The 21,562-nt window shown below is 41.7% G+C and overlaps 1 protein-coding gene across 3 annotated transcripts in view; it reads right to left on the bottom strand.

Annotated features, from left to right (window-relative positions):
- The window catches only part of RAPGEF3 (Rap guanine nucleotide exchange factor 3), a 131,552-nt gene that overhangs the window by 36,378 nt on the left and 73,612 nt on the right, over positions 1-21,562 (bottom strand). For 2 of the 3 annotated variants that reach the window (XM_088465990.1, XM_088466004.1), the window contains 13 exons: positions 21,143-21,249; positions 20,415-20,536; positions 19,628-19,666; positions 19,355-19,532; positions 17,226-17,310; positions 16,000-16,060; positions 12,988-13,064; positions 11,769-11,915; positions 11,495-11,610; positions 10,662-10,750; positions 8,798-8,876; positions 6,757-6,907; positions 2,665-2,747 (listed from right to left, as the gene is read on the bottom strand). In XM_088465990.1, the coding sequence (XP_088322116.1) occupies positions 2,665-2,747; positions 6,757-6,907; positions 8,798-8,876; positions 10,662-10,750; positions 11,495-11,610; positions 11,769-11,915; positions 12,988-13,064; positions 16,000-16,060; positions 17,226-17,310; positions 19,355-19,532; positions 19,628-19,666; positions 20,415-20,536; positions 21,143-21,249 (1,334 nt within the window). The remainder of the gene's footprint in view (positions 1-2,664; positions 2,748-6,756; positions 6,908-8,797; positions 8,877-10,661; positions 10,751-11,494; positions 11,611-11,768; positions 11,916-12,987; positions 13,065-15,999; positions 16,061-17,225; positions 17,311-19,354; positions 19,533-19,627; positions 19,667-20,414; positions 20,537-21,142; positions 21,250-21,562) is intronic. The other variant, XM_088465997.1, reaches the window with a different exon arrangement.

Raw genomic sequence — 21,562 nt, 5'->3', positions numbered from 1 at the left:
TGACTTATTCATAAATGCACGTTTTGCAGAAAAACGTGATGTGATATGCAAAATCGGGAGTCATTTTCGTGTTCAGAAGCCAAAAATCTATAAGTATCACATAAACCGTTAAAAAAAGCTTTTTCATCGCAGACCTGTGTAATTACTGTTACTTTTCAGTACCTTTCTCAATAAAATATTACTTCACTGAGTTTAACTCAGATAATATGAAACAATTAGCAGGACAGCATCACATTTCATTATATCTGTACCAATCTGACACAGTGTGAACTACTCTACATTAGAATGCAGATGGAGAAGATTCTTGTTCATATTTATTGCTCTGTGCATGATAGAATGTCACAGCTATAACCCAGTCATTTCAATGGAAAACATGTGACAACAATCTCATAGGTAAGCTAATAGGTGTGGCAGCATGGTTGGTGTAAAGGCCCCCATACATCAGAGATGGATTGCAGCAATCGTGCAATTTGCAATCGATTGTCTAAAAATCTGCAATGTATGGGCTTCACAGATCGCAGATTGCAACCAAAAAATGATTGGAATTGTTTAATCAGATTGTCCAACATGTTGGATTTCACAGATGGATTGGGGCTGTAGATTGCTAGTGTATGGACATGATCAGCAGATTTGCAGACCGTTTCTAGCAAAATGATGGACCTATCAAGATTGCCAGATCTGTGTTTGCTGCAATCGATCTGCAAATCACTGAAAAAGATCTTTAGTGTATGGGCGCAGATTGCTCAATTGGGAAATCCTAAGATCGGGCAATAAATCTTCAAATTGTTTAATTGTGGTTTTCAGATTGCTGATGTATGGGGGCCTTAATAGTGGTTACAATTACTGCTCACAGCACTGAGGTATTGGGTTTATTGGGCCCCAAAGGTATGGAGTTTTGCAGGGGCAGTTTAAGAGAGGGGCGCTGCTCACTCAGCCGGATGATGGAGGCGCAGATGATCCAATGCTGCGTCCAAGGACGAAACTCGGATCAGTAATGCATGCAGAGCAAGACGCCTCCTGCTACATTACCATATTAGTACTCTCGCAGTTGCTAACAGTAGTGAAAGCGTTCGGGGAAACAGCTGATTTTCGGATCAGCTATCTCCGCGCCAAAACAATGATGAATTGCTCCGGCGCTCGTGTTGCGTTAGTATGCTAATTATCGGGGGTCGGACCCCGATAAGTAGCATAATCAATAGACCCCTTAACCTTAACCCTGAAATAAATGAGACCACAGTTTTAATAAAATATGTAAAACTGTGTTCAGTGAAATTGATGAATTATTTCTCAGGATGGCAATAAAGCCCTGCAAATCAGCAACAGCTCATTTTAAAGTATGGTAAACAATGGTGTGATTAGCTCTGTCCCCAGCGCAACCTGGGCTGATAGGGAACCATCCCTCTTACTTGGCCAGTACTGGTCCTGTCCCTATGAGACCCATACATCAGAAATCACAAAAAAACAACAATTTACAGATTCTGATTTTTATTTCTCCGATTTAACAATTCTCCAATCCACCAATATGCGCTTATACATTGCCGATATTCTTCAGTGATTTGCAGTTCTCTTTCATCCTAAGATCAGATCTGCAAATCATGACAGTGCCAATTGTGCTAGTAAAATAATAGTAATGGTCAGCAAATCGGATGATTGTTACATTACGCTACCAATCTACAGCCCTGATTGGTCAGTGAAATACAACATATTGGACAACCCGATTCCCCAAATCGGATTCTTTTTTGGTCGGAGTCGGCAATCGGTGAACCCCATACATTGCCGATTATTTCTACACAATCAGCTGGGCAGAATTGCTCCCAATTGATTGCTGATGTTTTGGCCCCATTAGTAGAAGCCTAGGCCCACCCCTAAGATAACTACCTTCCTGCTTTAGTCAAAGGGGAAATGCCTGACAACCACACTAGCCCCCTATGTGGTTTCCATTGAACAGTGCCTTCCTACCACGTCTCCTTAAATGGTTACTCAACAAAAAAAAAAAAACAGTAGGGAGAAGGGTGGAAAATTTAAAAATGTAACCTACTGTTTAGGTCACTCCTTCTGACATCTAATTGGCCTACATACTTGTGCCGGGATCCCGATAGCTGGCATCCCGAAGTAAGTATCGGGGAGTTAGGGGAGGTTTAGGGTTAGGGTTTAGGCACTAGGGGAAGGGTTAAGGATAGGCACTAAGGGGGAGGGTAGGTTTAGGGTGCAGGGAGGGGAAGGTTAGGTTTAGGCACTAGGGGGGGGAGGTTAGGTTCAGGCCCCAGGGAGGTATAGTTAGGGGAGAGGTAGAGGTTAGCGCTAGCAGTAGTTACCTACGGGTGTCAGGATTCTGACTGTCTGGATGCTGCTGTTTGTAATCTGACCGGCAGCATCACGACCGTCGGGATCCCATACCCAACCCATAAAATGCCAACTACAACAGTGCTGTCCAAACCATTACTGCCCCAAACAAATGTGCTTATATTCTCTTCCTGACTAATTTCAGCACTTGCTCATTTTCAAAACCATTTTTGTTTATTGTAGTCTAGAATTATGCCAATTCTAAAAGTATATAAACTACATGTTTTTACTCTCTAATACCCTGTGTACATGCATATCCTTCCACTGCTGGTTGGGCTAGGAAATCTTTATAAAATGATATAGCTTAAATAAGACTCTTACGTTCTGTTCTTCCGTCGATCCTGAAGATTTTCTTTCAAGCAAGCGAGCAAACGAGGGTCTCTACTGACATATTCTGAGACTTTCTGTTAAATGGAAGGAAAAAAAGAACCAATTGTCATTATGTAACGACTATCTCAGTCTTACAGCATAAAGGGAATTTAGTAGCTGGGCGAGTAAGGCAGACAAATCACATCAAGAGTACCTTTAATTAATACACAGTATTTTCTCCTATCATCTAATCAGTAATAAAATATGAGTACATCTGTTGTGTACTCTGGAGAAATTTCTTCTTTTGTGAGACACCTATTAATCATGTCAATATTTAGTGGCTCTATATTTACTAATACTCATTCACGTAAATCAAACTAATTTTATTTTCTATCTCATATCCAGCACACACATGAGAGAAGCTGCATTTTGGGTCCTGTTCTATATGCCAGTGCTGCCTGATATTGTCCCATTGTATTATTCTTATCCTGTAATATTATATGGTAATAAGCCTTTTCTTCTAATTACATCCCTGGAGTGTTGGGCACTTTCCAATGCTACAGTGGGAGGGACTCTCCTGGGAGCCTGTCAGGGATCAGGTACAGTGACTTCATTACTTCCCTACAGGTCTATGGTATCAGGGATTTGGGGGAGGGACAGTAGCTTCCTGAGCTGAAATATTGAACTGAAATACTATATATAGAACCAGCAATTAAGATCCCTCATAATTTTGCTCTTATTAAAGGTCATTCAGGAAAGTGCAATAATGCAGTCTACATCCAGGGTGTCCTGGGGTCGAGTTGTTGGGGAGGGAAGGGGGGTTGTGCACACCTATGAGTCAATTTGATCGGGTGGATTTAGAGGGGCATTTCTGGCTTTGTGCATGGTCACAGGGGCTCTTTACCCTTGTAAAAGGGGAGGAATGTTACCGGTGCTCTAAAGGGGATGAAAATCTGGTGTCCTCCAATACTTTCAGTGGGATGCCCTCTGCACCTTCCAAGTGCGTGTGATTTGGAAAAGTGCACAAATGAATACACTAGACTTTACACACAATGTGCATTTACCTCCACACCGACAGTCCTGCAAGAGCTAGCACAGAGACTTCCTAAAAGCAGAGTGTGGGTGGGCACTTCGTATAGTTCTATAGCAAATATTATAAAAATGTAAAATAACTTTTACTGTTGTTTTTCTTTACCCCATATTTATAAATGTGCCCATCACTGGTTTATTGTTTTAATTGTTTATTATGATGTACAGAAAAACAAGTTGTACACATGAATACATGTCAAGTAATATGTTCAACACCATCTATGTGGATTAGTGTTCTAGAAGCGTCATATTATAGGAGGCACCTATACTAACATGAGGCAGACAGGATCGTTTGCACATATAGATATTCATAGCACATTGTATATTCTGTGGTCAGTAATGATCTCTTCTGTCTACAATACAGACTCTTCTTTTTCTGGATACATACATCAGCTGTATTATATTATAAATCAAGTTTCTGTTTTGCATTGCTAGAAGCTGTCTATTCACTTTCTGTAATTAGTTCAGTCACGTGGATCCCCTCAGGCCGTACGTTGAAGTTTCAGACTGACTAGATATAATAAAATGCTTTACCTAACAGAATAGAGAGCTGCTGGTGTCCCATGTATTCACGGCCTGACGAATTGCAGCATTATCCAGACAGTAAACTTATCTTAAGCTGGGTACACACTAAACGATGTGTGTACCCAGCGATACGATGGACGATGGCACAGGCTAATAAATAGTGTGGCCGGTACACTTTAAACGATCTGATGCCCGGCCGCCCGATATGTCAGAACCAGCCGCATCCCGCTGCATGGGATTGCCAGTCGCATTATCAGATTGATCAAACGGGAGCACGCATGACCCGACATAGAGGTTACACATTAGCCGATTTTAACTTAGGTCATCCCGATCCGTTGGATCGGGCGAAATATTGTCTAATGTGTACCCAGGTTTAATCTTGAGAGGTAGAACGTGCTTCCAACATTTGAAAACAATATCCAATGAGGGACACTGCATCTACTAAACATGAGATGACCACAAACATGATTACATTTTCTAACACACAATTACCCAGGCCAGCATGACATGAACCTAGACTTGATCATAATAAAAGTTTCTGGCTCCTAATGAGCAGATGTGAGGGATTTTGGTTTAGTGAACAAGATGGCTGCTGCAGCTGTGTGCAGGCAACCAGGCAACAGGTGCACTTTGATATAATTTGTAGATTAGGTATCGTAATATAGCTATCAGTTAGTTTGTACTGTAATGGACAACTCTGAATGAACTGCTGCACTTGTTGAGAACAATGGGGAAAATGTATCTTACCCCCTAAAGAGTGGATATGAGGACAAATGGAGAAGTTGGCCATAGTAAAAAACCAATCAGCTTGTAGATATCATTTTATAGACTATGGGTCGTATTCAATTAGAAGCGAAAAGCCAAGATCCGCGAAAAAGTATCGCCGATTGCGACTTTTCGCCAGTCGGAATCTCTTCGTATTCAATTCCAAATACTTTTTGCGTACGAAGAAACGCAATGCAATGTAATAGGCGAAAAAGATTCGCCTCTGAATAGCAGGAGAAAAGAAGTGCATTTTATTTTAGGGTGCAAAGTTGGGGAACCACTCAGCACCCTTGGGACACCCCCCTTCCCAAAGGACAACTGTGTCAAAAAATCCTGGAAAAAAAGAGGAGCACCCCTAAAAAGTAGTTTGAATTTGGGGGCAAAAAACTACAAAGTGGGGGTACAAACATAAAAAGTAGCGAAATAGACTTTTTGGGGGTCTGCAAGTATTTATGGGTGAGGTGTTTTTTTGATTGCAGGTGCTTGTTTCAGGTGCATTTTTTAAAACTTCACTTTAGCGACTTTAAAATATGCTTGCACCCATTTTCAAGTACCCCAAATTTTACAGGACTACTTATTTTCTCCAAAAAAACAGCTTTATGCTATTCTTCACCACTTGTGCAAAGACGCTAATTAAAGGCAACTGTCCCAACTTAAGTACCCCAAACTGTTTTATTAGGGCTAATCAGGCACTACTACATCGATCAATGTTTCTGCATCTTTTTGGGGGGTTCAGGCTGATTTCCCTGATTCCGACAACACTTTAAGCCTGTTCTGACTTTGCGTGTCGCCGTTTTCGCGTCTTTTGGAATTTAATTGGGCGAAAACCGGGTACGCACACGATAAGTTTCCGCTGCTAAAATACGCGATGTAGGCGAAAAGTCCTCCATGCAAAACTTTATTGCTGGTGCCAAACTAATTGAAATCCGCCCTATACTTGGTAAATACTAAGTAGAAGCTGATTGGTAGCTATGGGCAAATTCTCCACTTTCCCCACTCTTTAGAAGGTTTGATACATCTTGCCCATTGGTATAAAGAGAACAGTTACTGCTGAAAAGAGGAGTAGTACCTAACATTTGTGATGTGGGATTTATAATGACACCTGCTGTTTGAAATGGTGAATTACAACTACATGACAAAAGTTGAATCTCTAGTCTCTGGCCCCATGGATCCCCTAATAAATCTCAAGCCATCTTTGATGTCAGTGTGTGTGACTTGTGTCCCAGAATCAGTTACAGTCAGGTGCATAAATATTGGGCCATTGACAGAATTTTCATATTTTGGCCTCTATTCACCACCACAATGGCTTTGAAATGAAACAAACAAGATGTGCTTTAACTGAAGACTTTCAGATTTAATTTGAGGGTAATTACATCCAAATCAGGTGAACGGTGTAGGAATTACATATTGTTTGTTTAATTTCAAAACCATTGTGGTGGTGAATAGAGGCCAAAATATGAAAATTCTGTCAATGTCCCAATATTTATGCACCTGCCTGTATACGTTGACTACATATGGGTTGACCATATCACTCCAATTAGGCAACACAACAGACGTACACGGACATTTGGCCAGGGATGGGTTAGGATTAATCATTCTCATGGAGGACTACATAAGCAGTCATAAGGAACTAGCGAGTTTACTGATATCAGCACCAGTATAACCAACTGTGTAACCAGCATTATTCGGCAATATCAGTAAACAGACAATAATGTAACTGCTCACCTCCAGAAAGCTTCTAGCACTTGGATCAGCCTCCAGAAGCCGCCCGTAGAGTTCTACCCACAGACTGACAAGCCGCACAATATTCTGCCTTCTGTGAAGGGAGTATGTGGCCTTCTCAGGCTCCGTCACTTCAGAGTGCTCCACACTGAACCTGAGGTGCTATTAAGGTCAGTGACCATACAAGAAGATACTCTCACACGTTACATTAAAGACGCTTCGTATAGTTCTATAGCAAATATTATAAACATTTTAAATATCTTTTACTGTTGTTTTTGTTTTACCCCATATTTATAAATGTGCCCACCGGAACAGTTATGTCCGGCGGTTGGAATCCCGATAGCGTCTGCCCGACATGGGTGAAAATCCCGATCGTCCCTAAGGTAAGTATTCACTAACCTAATTCCCTCCCCTAGCCCTAACCCCACCCCCCAGTGCCTAAACCTAACCCCCCCCTTCCCCGCGACCTAAACCTAAGTCCCCCGGGGGGGTGCCTAACCCTAAGTCTCCCGGGGGGGTGCCTAACCCTAAGTCCCCCCCGGGGGTGCCTAATCCCAACCCTCCCTCCCCCTAGCCTAACCCTAACCTCCCGGGGGGGGGTGCCTAACCCTAAGTCCCTAAGACCTAAACCTAACCCTCCCCCTGTGGCTGTCCGCGCTCGACGCCCGGCATCACTTTGATCGGGATGCCTGGCGCCGGTCTCCCGGCATCGGTAAAATGACAGGCGTCTAGATTTAGACGCCTGTCATTTAACCCTCGCCGGGATAAAGCAGTCGGGAAGCCGGCTGTCGGTATTAGGTCCACCGGCTTCCCGACTGCATACCTGCCCACCAGTGTGGTTTATTGTATTTCTTGTTTATTATGATGCACTTCATAAGTAGTTGTACATATGAATTAATGTCAAGTGATATGTTTAACACCATCTATCTGGATTAGTTTTCTAGAAGCGTCATATACTGTAATTACTCTGTGCTCAGAGGCAATTTAAGAGATGAGAGGGCCATGTGTAAGCTCTGTGCGGACCCCTGCCCTCCTCCTCTCTGGCAGCGCAGTAGACTTTTTGTGCCAGAGTCTACTGTGCATGTGTAAGTCTCCAACAACATGGCGCCCATGCCACATTCCCGGAGACTTTTGCAGGTTTTTATTTATTTTTTTACTCCAGTTGTTCTGCTGAGCTTCACAATAACAAGCAAATATTCTCCTGCTTCAGATTTGCGTTGTCTTGCTTATTTAATCAATTAAATGTAATTGTGAAACTATGTAAACTTACCTGGAATCGGTGGATCTGCGAGGAGGAGACGGGGCCCAATGACGTCATTCTATGATAATCGCATAATATGGCCAGCCCCTATTTAAATATGCACGAATCGTGTAATTTTGCACAAGGGAAGGGCCTAATGATGCAACTAGTCCGGCCCCGCCCCCATCGCCTCCCACCTGCTTTTCTTCTCTGGGCAGCTCTCGGAGAAGAAATCATCAAGGTAGGTAAGTACGGCTCTGGGCCCGATTCACAGACTGTCACAAAGCCGATATTTACGAAGATCGAGCCATTGTGCATGTGGGAAAGTCACACTGCAAACGTGAGGAACCACTCACAAAATGAGTGAAAGGTAGTCAGCATTTAGGGGTGGTAGCGAGGGGGTGATTAGAAAAACAAAGGCATGTCGGACCGTTTAAAGTTAAACGCCGTTTCATGGGCGTGCATAAATTAGCCATTGCGATCTCCTTCACAACATGAGAGCTCTGCATGTCAGGAGAGCTGCAGTGTTTGCGGCTGGTCAGACATGACTTACATGCTGCGTGAATGCCCAATGTGTGTCGATGTTACCGATGTTTATGCTGTTGCACGGATATGAGAAGGCAGCAATGGCAGTCCCTATGCACGGCTGTGCTTTGGAAGGCACTAGCATATTTTAGCAACAACGATCCGTGAGAGAATGCCATTGCAATTGTATTATCGTACATCTCTGAATCAGACCCACAGTATCTCTGTTTTTTGCTATTTTTCTGGTGCAGCAGATTTGAGCTTATCTTTTCAGGATACTGATGGAGCAATGCTTGGCACAACTGGTTTGTTGGCATAAACACACTGTGCGTCAGGAGGAATTCAACAGCAAAGGAGTCTAAGAGAACAGAAAGAGGATAAAATGTAAAAAAAAATGTAATTTAAGTTATTATAATTCTTCTATATTGGAGGGTTTTTTTTTTTCTCATAGGAGACAGTGCCATTATTTTAAATTACCACCAGGAAACCAACTGCATTGTATACACAGAATTCTAGAGTAAGAATGAAGACTGTTTTCATGTAACACTTTTTATTATTACTATTATTTTTTTTATTATTATTATTATTATTATTATGTTTATTTATATTATGCTACCAAGTGTCGCTAACGTCATACAGGGAAAATTATAGTAGTACACGCAGTCAAATAATGATCATTTTGGTGAGCTTTGGGTGTAAAAGACCTCCTGCAACTGACTAAAGTCTGGTCCTGATTGTGATCATTAGTTCACCTATTTTGTACTGTAAAAAGACCTCTCTACAATTCTTTAACGTAAATCCCATGTCCTTTTCCACCAGAAAAGTTAAAAAAAAATCTTAAAAAGTCACAAAGATGGAAAGTATCACATCGTCAAATATAACTATATTGCAATAAGGGGCATATTTATTACAAAATACATCCAGCCCCCTGAAAAGAAATCACAATCACTTATGGGTTCACGGCTTTGCAGCGCTGCACATAGGGTTTTTTTTTCTAAGGTGACGTGGCCATGCCTCCCTTGATTAGACAAGGCCACCTGGTAGAAATGGGCCCTGGGTAAGGTCTCTACGGCATGCGAATGTGCAATGCAAAAATCTCACATTTGGCTTTGGGCTCACTTCCAGCCCACAGGAAGATCATAAGATCCCTAGCTAGCAGGACTGCCCCATTGAAATGAACATGGTAACACCAAACGAAGATGACATTAGCTCACGCATGCAAGATTCGAAAAGCGACACTTTGCAGATCTTGTTACATACTGACCCCATAGAAAACTATGGGAATGAATGGTTCAGTGGCATCACTAGGGGTTGCAAACCCCACAGAATGTCACCCTCCAAGTGGGTGACAGAAAAATGCTGACTCGGTGAAAAAGAGCCGGGCGCTGCACACTAACATCACGGTGCAGCAGCGCCCAGCTTCCAGTCACTGAGTAGAGCCTGTAGTGCAGAGCAGGGAGAGTCTCTGTGGGTAGGCTGGCATCTCCGGGAGTGCTGGGCATCAGGGGCAGAAGTTTGGGACACAATGGAGGCGCCTGCTGCCGGGCGCCAGCACTGAAGGGGCACCTCCCCCATCACCCACAATATATTCACCCCATTTAGGGCTGTAAATATGGGGGATAGGGGGGCACTAAATCATAACTTGCCTCTGGGCGCCTGGGATGAACTTACGCCACTGCTGGGTATGCCCCTAGAGTGATAAAATGGGGGGATGCCACGAGACCAGTGAGGAGAGCACAGGAGGTTTACGGGTTGCAATGGATGTCACCGACCCCAATGCCGCCACTGGAAAGGTATGAGTACTGGCTACCGGGAAGCAGGGGATATTTCCATTATCTCCTGCTTTCTCTCTTGTTACATTTTAGTAGAGATGAGTGGTTTGGATTTAGTTCAGATCTTCCAGAAAAGTTTGGATCTCAGAACAAGGCAAAACATCATCATTCATGAACATCTGTGTTGAGAGGTCTACATTTAGGGAAACCTAATTCTGTCCTTTCACATGGAGAAAATGCAGTTTCAAATATTTTAATGACTGAATTGCTTGACAAGTAGGCCCCCAAGAGAGAAACACTCTTGGGTTCATTTACTTTCTCAGTATCATTTTTAATACATGTAACCTAAAGTTTATGGGTTGTGTCCCTACCTTCTGGGTTATTGAGAGATGAATCCAATTTCATGGTCTCCAGCAAATGTTCCAGAATTTTATCAGCTGTTCCAGACATAACTGTGTACCTACAAAGTATGAGTACAACAGGAGACTGTAGTCTTATATTACTCACATAATAATACCAATTCAACTGGACTGGAGGAATAACGGCAGCAAATAAGCTACATTGTAATGTTTGTTCAGTAAGCCAAAACATAGGGATAACTAGGTAGGTCAGATAGTCAGTTCTATTGTCAGTACAGATCATTAGCTCTTGAGTTGCTAAACATGTGATGTATGCTTACGTCCCCCCCCACCACCCCACCCTCTTGAGACATAAACATACGTCACATGCTTAGAAATACAAAGACGTGAATTATACATCTGCTCAGCATGTGACATATAGATATCTCCGCTCAGTATGTGGTGTACTATAAAGACAAACTAATTGAAAAATAATCTCCCTAACCTTGTTAATAGTGTCAGTGGGAATGCTTAGTTACCAATTCACATCCTCAGTCAGAATATCCTCCCTACACTGACAACCCAAACAAAAGCAAGACTACAAAATAACGTGAAAGTTATCCAAACCCTTCTCACATTAGATATGTCTTTTAATTGGCTCTCATTGTTGTAATCATAGGATCATTTGTTTGTATATATGTGTATAAATAATATATATATATATATATATATATATTTATATATAAATTTTAATAAGTTGATGATTAATACCAAAGAACATTGTATAGTTATAAACATTACTATTCTAGCAATATAAATAAAAACACCACAATAGTCCATCATAGTGAGCTGTGTGATGGACGCACTTGTTATTACCAGGTACCACTGCTTGCAGGTTATTCCCAGATAATTGAGGGATTTTTTCCAGGACCAACACAACCCTGCCATGTTCCTTTAGACGCACTGTGTTAGCCTCTACATCCTGTAGACAAGATCATATGGTGGTAAGCAATCAGTAGTATTATTTACGTACTCATTCCATTATATGTATATGTGCTAATAAAACATGGACGCTGTATAGCCATTAGGTATTATGTTTCTTACATAGTATTGTAACATGATTTTCCTATAGTTACTAACCCGAAGAATCCGGTTGAAGTCATGTTTGTCCACTCGCAGAAAGTTACAGTTGTCCTCCCGTAATACAATGGTAGCAGCTCTCGGGGCATCATTCACAAGAGCCAGCTCACCAAAGTCATCTCCTTCATGAAGTGTAGCGACCAGACCCTAATACAGACATCGTCAGTATGAGGCTGGGAGCATTAGTCTACACATTATACCATGCCTGGGTACATCCACATACACAATAATCTACACAAAAGGCACACATGTTACTACAGTAATCTTACTGCTAGTTCCTTTTAATTCACAAAACACAGTGTAAAAGTAATTCATTTTACTTCAAGATCAAGCTATCAAATAAGACTGTAAGTGAAGGATAAGTAGATGCAGGGCCGGCACTATAGAGGGTGCAGCTGCTGTGGAGCCCAAAGGCTTAAGGGGCCCACTTCACCTCTCCTGCACAGAGCTCACATTGGCATCAGTGGTGAATGGCATGATAAGAACAGGTGATACTGCATTTAATACAGAAAGAGACAGTATAATGTGAGCTGGGGGAACTACCATGTGGAATAATATGAACAAAGGCACTGTGTGGTATAATGTGAACTATGGGGCATAAATAAAACTAAGGGGCTAATTCCGCTGAACGCAGATTCCCGATTGTCAGGAATCTGCACACGCACAGGACCCGTTCTGCAAATGTGCAGAACGGGTCCTGTGTGATCACACGCAGCCCTTTCTATGCTTCTGCCTGATTGAAAGGGGCGGGGATGGTCGGCGTTCCCGGAAACAGAGGCGTGACGGCCCAGTTTTCCTGGAGTGGCAAGGCCAGGGCTGTGTCCACGGACACCGTTTCCTAGCCTCGCAAGCCGGCCACCCTGCATAAGCTAAGGTTTACTCAGCTGGCAGGTGGCTCGGCAACATCCATCATCGCGATAGTGATCCCTCCCTGTGACCTCAGTCATACACCTGTTGAATTTGCATATTAGCAAGGACGGAATTGCAAAGCTGCTTGCGTGCAGCTCTGCAATTCCATCCTAAGCTGAATCATCCCATAAGTCATTACTATGGGCCATAAAAAGTTAGTTAGAGTGCTACTATGGGACATAAAATAAACAGCTGCTGCAGACAGAGGTGTCTCTCTTGAAGTATTGGGGGGGCTCTTCAAAATCTTGCTATAGAGCCCACAAAGTTCTACTTACATCCCTGAGAATACATGTAAAGAAGTGAGACATACCTTGCCATGAGTAACTACATTCACTGAACCTTTCCATATAATGTACCAAGACGTGCCTTTATCACCTTGGCTAAACACTGCAAAGTAAAAACAAACGATAATAGAAGAATTCTATACATTATTTAAGTAGATATCAGCAGCTTCAGCTCCAGACAATAAGTAATCAGGTATGACAGTAATCAAGTCAGGGTACTAATGATTAAAAACTCAATCTGGCATAATATTTTACTTTAAACATATGAGTAGATGATATAGAAGATACTAATGACTAATTGTATCATTGCATGTGTCAATATGTAACGTGCTTATTATTTTATTACAGCTCATCAATCTCATTAATGTGATAAATTTACATCTGCATTTAATATAGGAATAGTCATTTTCTAGGTTGTGGAAATGAAGCACACTGGTTGACATTTTATCTGGGCCTCCTGAGAGATCCTGGAGGGGGAAGTGTGGAGGGCGTAGCGTTGTGATGGCTTGAGTATTGGATCCTGGCAGTTGGGCTGCCATCGATCAGTATCCCGACAGAATTAGGTAAGTATCCTAACCCCTAACCTTTCTCCTAACCCACCTTTTATGCAGCCTAACCCTCCTCTCCCGCAGTCTAACCCTTACCCTCCCCCTAACCCCAATACTTACCGTCGGGATGTCAGCGGTCAGGATTCTGGAGCCGGGATTCCAACTGCTGTCGGGATTCCGGCGCCAGTATTTTGACCACCAGTATCCCAACCGCCAGGAGGCCGACTACATCCCGTTGTGATTCATCACAGCTCCCTACCCCACTGTACAATACGGTTATTTCATTGTTATTACCATGTTAATGTTCTGGCTGTAATGCTGATAGGACACTCTCTAGGCTATTTTATTTTATAGTACAATATTTACTGTTGTTTAATTTATATTGCCTGTAATGTTTAACAGTATTGTGCTACAGATTTATACGTTTGATGTTTCTAAACAAAAACAGTACAGTTTTTATTATCCCACATATTTCACAAGTGAATCTCCTTCCCTGATGTGAGTGTATTGGGGCTAGTCTGTAAAGTAGTTAATGTATTAGAATGTGCTGTAATTTATCAATACTATGTAATCTGTCACACTACCGTAAGTAAACTATCTTGTTCAATCTGTCACTTAGGGCCATAGTTGATGACATTCTGGCTGCCTCCACCATCAAAACTTGCACCAAATTATGGCAGGTGCAGTTTCTCCGTCCGAGTATGGCCTCCTATGAGCGGTCAAGCTCCTGTGTACGCCACCACTTTTCCCGACACGCCTGCGACACTCCCATAATAAGATGGGCCATCTGCACCCAGCAATGTCCATTACATTTTCAGTACACTTTTCCCTGTGTATACAGTGATATTAGAACTACGACTCGGCACGGACACAATCAGGACGTATGTTCAGTGTGACTTAGACGCAGCGCAGTTGCAAAATCACTCTACTACATCTGGGGGGGGAGGGGAGTTGCTGGGGGTAGGGCATAATGTGTAAGGAACATTACTGTGTGGCATAATGCTATAAGGGGCATTACTGAGTGTGGCATAATGTGTAAGGGGCATTACTGTGTGGCATAATGTTATAAGGGGCACTACTGTGTGGCATAATGTTATAATGGGCATTACAGTGTATGCCATAATGTGTAAGGGGCATTACTGTGTGGCATAATGTGTAAAGGGCATTACTGAGTGGCATAATATGTAAGGGGCATTACTATGTGGCATAATGTATAAGGGGAACTACTACTGCATGATATAATGTGCATTAGGAGCACTACTGTGTGGCTTAACGTGAATTGTCTCTGTGTGGCATAACATGAATGGGTACTGTGTGGCATAATGTGAACGGGCTCTGTGTGGCATAACCTGAATGGGCACTACTGTGTTGTGCAACTTGAATGTACACTACTGTGTGGCGTAACCTGAATGGACACAACTGTGTGGTGTAAGGTGAATAAGAAGCAATACTGTGCAGTGTAATGTGACTAAGGGACGCTACTGTGTGGTGTAATGTGTTGCAGGGGCACTACTGTGCGGTATAATGTGACTAAGGGATACTACTCTGTGGAATAATTTGAATTGGGAGTACTATTGTGTGGTCACACCCCTTCCCAGCGAGCCCACACCTGTTATTTTTGGCGCAAGCTCTTCCTGCTTCAATTATGAATAGAGGCACCAATGCTCTTTATTAGAGCCATAACTAGACTTTTTGGTGCCCTGTGCCAGAAAGAGCATTGTTGCCCCCCTCATTTTTCAAAGGGACATAATGCACCCCAAAAAAGGGAATGGCCTCATGGGGAAGGGCCAGGGAAGAGATAGGTGAGGCCAGGAGATGCTGGGGATGAAATAAGAGGAAGCTACAAGTGAGAATGATAATAAACAGAAATTTGACAAGCCCAAACAGCGCCCCCTGATCTGTGGTGCCCTGTGTGATGGCACCGGCCGCACTACCCTAGCTACGGCCCTGCTCTTTATGTAGACAGGGCAGCAAAATGTGTAGCTATGGCTCTGCTTTGCTGTGTTAGATGTATCCTAAAAAATTCCTACAGTGATCACTATCTCATCCTCTACAATTGCTAAGCTAGGGCTTGATCATTTGGGAAAATGCCTTCCCTTATCTTTGTATGTGACTTACAGTTTTAATAAATTAATTTGTATTTACACTGTGTTTTTATGTTCCTTTTAAATGCTTGTAATGTCAGTAATGTTTAAAATCTTAAAAAGTTGAACATAAGGAGGAAAAACAACAAATAATGTAAAGAGAATAAATCAGGAATGAAAATATAGTGTTATGGATTGTATGAGGAAGGGGGCCCTAAATCAATGTCATGCTTAAGCCCCATGATGTCTAAATCCGCCTCTGCTTGGCTGTAGTCATTATATGACTTTTATTCAATGTATTCCTTATTGCCAAGGTCATTCGCTTAAAATGTTTTTTTTACAATATAATACATTTTTTCTGTCACTAAATAAATCCCCAGGTGACAGGTCCACATTAAACACTTACACACTGTTCCAGCTTTTGTGTGAGATTCAAACACCAGCACAGATGCTAATTCCTTCTTCACCTGAAAAGTAAACACAACGTTTATTATTAGGATATAAAATATTGAATTGCTGCATAGATTCTTTTTTCAGTAATCCTGTAGTTGCAGACAAGTGCTGTGTACTGGTTATATAATATTATGACAGTAATGAGAGCTGTCATTTGAACTGTGTGCCAACTGCTGCAAATGGTCCTATTTGACTTCACACATACGACAATGTTTTTATCATCAAGTTAAATAAAATGGACCACTGAGGAAATATGTTGCAAGACCGTATTAAAATTATATTATGGTAAAATTTAGAAGGAAGATAAGGTGGCAGAAGAAAAGAGCTGGCATAGATAGATAAAAAGCTGCCATACCGGCCTGGGATCGGTATGATTTACTGCCGGACGCACGTCCGGCGGTTCAAATCCTGATGCCGGAAGACCGGCACCAGTGAAGATCCCGACAGCAGCTAAGGTAATACAAACTAACCTAACCCCCCCCAACCCTCCCTTAGGAGTGCCTAACCCTAACCTCCCCCCCAAGTGCCTAACCCTAACCACCCCTCTAAGTGCCTAAACCTAACTCCCCCCTTCCCCTAGCTTAACCCTAACCCTCCCGTGGGGGTGCCTAACCCTAAGTCCCCCCCGGGAGCCCCTAACCTAACCCTACTGCCCCGCTTACCTTCGATCAGGTTGCCGGGCGTCGGGCTCCTGGCATAGGTAAAATAACAGGCGTTGGGATTTTGACGTCTGTCATTAGACCCTTGCCGGGATTAGACAGTCGGGATGCCGACAGTCGGCATTTAGACCGTCGGCATCCCGACTGCATACCGGCTTAACAAAGGGCCATAGATCAAAACATTTGCTGTTTTGCTGGAGTAAAACTAAGGGGGAGATATATCAAACCTTCGAGAGAGATATTGTGGAGATGTTGCGCATCAATCAAACCAACCAGCTTCTAACTGTGCAATTTCACAGACTGTGCTAGATAAATGATAGAAACTATTTGGTTGTTAAGGACAACTCCTCCACTTTCTCTCGAAGCATTGATACATCTAATAGAAAGACCTAATTATAAATTACGCTTTGGGTGCTGCTGATGTCTATGAGTTCAGTAGAACCAGTGACATCACTATTATATATATAATATTACATGCCAGTCTGCTGGCAACTTTGACTGTATAGAAAAGAATACTGACCGAGTTGGATAGATGGGAGACTGATTTAATATGTAACAATTCTTCGAATATCACCTCCAGTTCTTCTTCAGTCCGCTGATAAGGACTGTAATCCATTAAAACAAACAAACATTACAAAAATTAAAACAAATATTAAAACAAACTTCAGCAGACATATATTAGCAATATAAATCCACTATTTTGCCTGCAGCATTCCTAAGTTGCTTTCATAAAAGAAAATAAAAAATAGTAATCTGATCTGAGTATTTATCCTGTTCCACAAAAACATTTCTACAAAAAATACACCCTAACCTTGTCAGACTTAACTGTCTGGACACGTTGTGATAGAAGCAGAATGTTAGGGTTAAGTGTGGAAGAGGACGCACCATTTACCATCGGCTGGTACTTTTGTGACACTCCCTTCCAAATAAATTCTGGGCCAATAACTCAGGCATCTAGCAGTAAAATTAGTTGGCTCCTACAAACCATTAGTATAACATATACAGTCAGGTGCATAAATATTGGGACATTGACAGAATTTTCATATTTTGGCCTCTATTCACCACCACAATGGCTTTGAAATGAAACAAACAAAATGTGCTTTAACTGTAGACTTTCAGATTTAATTTGAGGGTAATTACATCCAAATCAGGTGAACGGTGTAGGAATTACAACGGTTTCTATATGTGCCTCCCACTTTTTAAGGGGCCAAAAGTAATGGGACAAACTACACAATCCTAAATGTAACTTTCACTTTTTAATACTTTGTTGCAAATCCTTTGCAGGCAATTACAGCCTGAAGTCTGGAACGCATAGACATCACCAGTCGCTGGGTTTCATCCCTGGTGATGCTGTGCCTGGCCTCTACTGCAAATGTCTTCAGATCCTGCTTGTTCTTGGGGCATTTTCCCTTCAGTTTTGTCTTCATCAAGTGAAATGCATGCTCAATCGGATTCAGGTCAGGGGATTGACTTGGCCATTGCATAACATTCCACTTTTTAGCCTTAAAAAACTCTTTGGTAGCTTTTGCAGTATGCTTCGGGTCATTGTCCATCTGCACTGTGAAGCGCCGTCCAATGAGTTCTGAAGCATTTGACTGAATATGAGCATATAATATTGCACGAAACACTTCAGAATTCATTCTGCTGCTTTTGTCAGCAGTCACATCATCAATAAATACAAGGGAACCAGTTCCATTGGCAGCCATATATGCCCACGCCATGACACTACCACCACCATGCTTCACTGATGAGGTGGTATGTTTTGGATCATGAGCAGTTCCTTTCCTTCTCCATACTCTTCTCTTCCCATCACTCTGGTACAAGTTGATCTTTGTCTCATCTGTCCATAGGATGTTGTTCCAGAACTGTAATGGCTTTTTTAGATCTGGTCTAATCTGGTCTTCCTGTTTTTGAGGCTCACCAATGGTTTACATCTTGTGGTGAATCCTCTATATTCACTCTTGTGAAGTCTTCTCTTGATTGTTGACTTTGACACATATACACCTACCTCCTGGAGAGTGTTCTTGATTTGGCCAACTGTTGTGAAGGGGTTTTCCTTCAGCAGGGAAATAATTCTTCTATCATCCACCACAGTTGTTTTCCGTGGTCTTCCAGGTCTTTTGGTGTTGCTGAGCTCTCCGGTGCGTTCTTTCTTTTTAAGAATGTTCCAAACAGTTGATTTGGCCATACCTAATGTTTTTGCTATCTCTCTGATGGGTTCGTTTTGATTTTTCAGCCTAATGATGGCTTGCTTCACTGATAGTGACAACTCTTTGAATCTCATATTGAGGGTCGACAGCAACTGATTCCAAATGCAAATGTCACACCTAGAATCAACTCCAGACCTTTTACCGTCTTAATTGAAGAAATTAAGAGTGAATAGCCCACACCTGTCCATGAAATAGCTTTTGAGTTGATAGTCCCATTACTTTTGGCCTCTTAAAAAGTGGGAGGCACATGTAGAAACCGTTGTAATTCCTACACCGTTCATCTGATTTGGATGCATTGTTTGTGGAGCAAGAAACAAGAGTTACTAAATGAAACCATCGGACTTGCATACAAAACGGAATCATGCCCAACGTGTTGTGCAAAATGTGCGTTGGATCAGATGAGTATTGTATCATGAGTAGTAGGTTACAGTGAACTTACGGCTTGCGAAGTATCATTGTGAGCAAAGCTGCAGGCCCAAGCTGTGCCAGGAACACCAGAGACTCCTGCAGCTCATCCTCAGTATCTCGGTCACTCAGTGTTGGCTCTAGGAACAGCTCTGCATTAAGGAATCTGTAAAACTGTGAATCTTTATCTTGGAAGTTTGGTTCTTGTCTCACTGCAACAAGATTAATGCATGTTTTGATAAGGGATGTACTGACACTGTGTAGGGCATTGTAAATGAATACGCCCTACAATAATCATTATGCATACCATGTCCAGGGATCACTATCCAGCACCTTTGCTGACTTTCTGTATTGTAGAAACATAGATAATTCATACAGACAAAATATAAAAAAATTAGCAACTATAACGAAGAAAAAAGGACACTATTTCTATACTGTTTCCTGAACAGATGGATTGGCAGGTGTCTATTTTCACTAAATATAGCCATATTCCTAATAATTTAATTATTTAAATAGTATACACTTAGAACCAATACTGCCATATACTCTGTAAAAACAACAGTTATCTCTGTTGCTAGGATACGCCTGTTTGACATTCTCTCAGAAATCACCTAGATTTCCTCTGGTTGGGTGGGAGAAAGTGTTTTGGCAGCAAAATAGTTAAACATCGGAAGGATGTTATGAAAACTCCTGTGTTCGTGGAGTCAGGAAGGAACGCCTCTTACTAGACATGAATGCCACATTCCAATGTGCTGCTCATGTTCCTTAAATATACAAATAATACATTTATTAGGCATTTTCTTTCATTCTCATGTGATAACAACATTTCATGCTCCCTAGTTCACTATAAGACCATCAGAAGAAAGTGGTCTGATACAAACTTGGGACTGCATTAATGTGAGCATAGAACGCTGGGATTGGTTTGTTTGCAGTGGAAAATCGGGCAGGGGGACAAAAAGGCATACAACAATGCAAAGAACACAAATACTACTCAGATGACAGCAAATGCTGCCCCTTTGAGCAGTGTGACAATATACACAGTTTACTACATCAGTCCATAATGTCCACATCAAACTAAAAATGATATTACTTACCATGGACCAGTGCTCCTTCATCCACCAGTACCTGCCATATTCCTATCGCCTGACTGCGCGACTGGAGACCACGGCTGATGCCAATTAACCAATCCACAAACTCTTTTCCCGAACAGCATTGCCTGAGAGTTATAGAGACACAAACCACATTCATACAGGTAAATGCAGCAAATCTACTTGGGCAGAAATCACACAAAGTTCAATTAACTGTTCAACAACAAAATAAACCTGAATAACCACAAATCAATATTAAATGAATATTAAACCAGCTGATTACTGTACAATTTATTTTCTTAGAGCAATGCTAACAAGTCAGTATTATAGTTTTACTAAGGAAAAGTTTTTATAGCCACTAGATGGAGCTATTTACATCATTATTAAGTGTTTGTGGCCATTAGATGGAGCTACTTGCATCATTGTTAGTAGTATGTGTATGTACAGTAAAATTATTATTATTATAAAATTGTATGCTCAAGGTGCCACAAAGTGTATATTTGTTTATATAGCAGGATTGACAGCTTTATAAAGGTTTTCTAACAATGTTTATCATTGAAACATTATTTCTCTAAAGTAAGCAAACGTAGCAGCACAAAGAGGTCAGGGCTGATCAGAGAATGAGAAAAAGGGTTAAACAGCCAAACCTATGAATGTTGATTCTATTAAATATTTTCAATAGTGTGTTTTTTATTATTTTTTTCTTACTAACAGACACAATATTAGTACTGTACCTGTAATTACGAAAATGGTGTTTCCTATCGCGCATCATAGTCGGCGACATGCTAAGCAGGGTAGTGTGCAAAACTTTTGCTGCTCTCCAAACTTTGTGTGACACCACCTACAGGAAAACAAGAGAATAATATTTCCAGAACAACTGTATACAGGCTCCCAGCTATTATTATTATTTATTTATTACCAGTTATGTGTAGTCAGATGCCAATTTACCTACCAGCACTGTATGTTTCTGGAGTGTTGGAGGAAAACCATGTAAACATGGGGAGGACATACAAACTCCACACATATATTGCTTGGTCAGTAATTTACTTCATGACCGCAGGCCTGTGAGGCTGTAATGCAAACCACTATAGCAACCAAGCTGCCATAGATGGGGCAATAGACTATGATTACATAAACTGTAAACAGTTGGTTAT

The sequence above is a fragment of the Taudactylus pleione genome, unplaced genomic scaffold (assembly GCF_031769625.1).
Source record: "Taudactylus pleione unplaced genomic scaffold, aTauple2 ptg000065l, whole genome shotgun sequence".
Taxonomy (NCBI): domain Eukaryota; kingdom Metazoa; phylum Chordata; class Amphibia; order Anura; family Myobatrachidae; genus Taudactylus; species Taudactylus pleione.
Note: the sequence above shows the minus strand (reverse complement) of the source record. Positions and strands in the feature narration are given on the sequence as shown.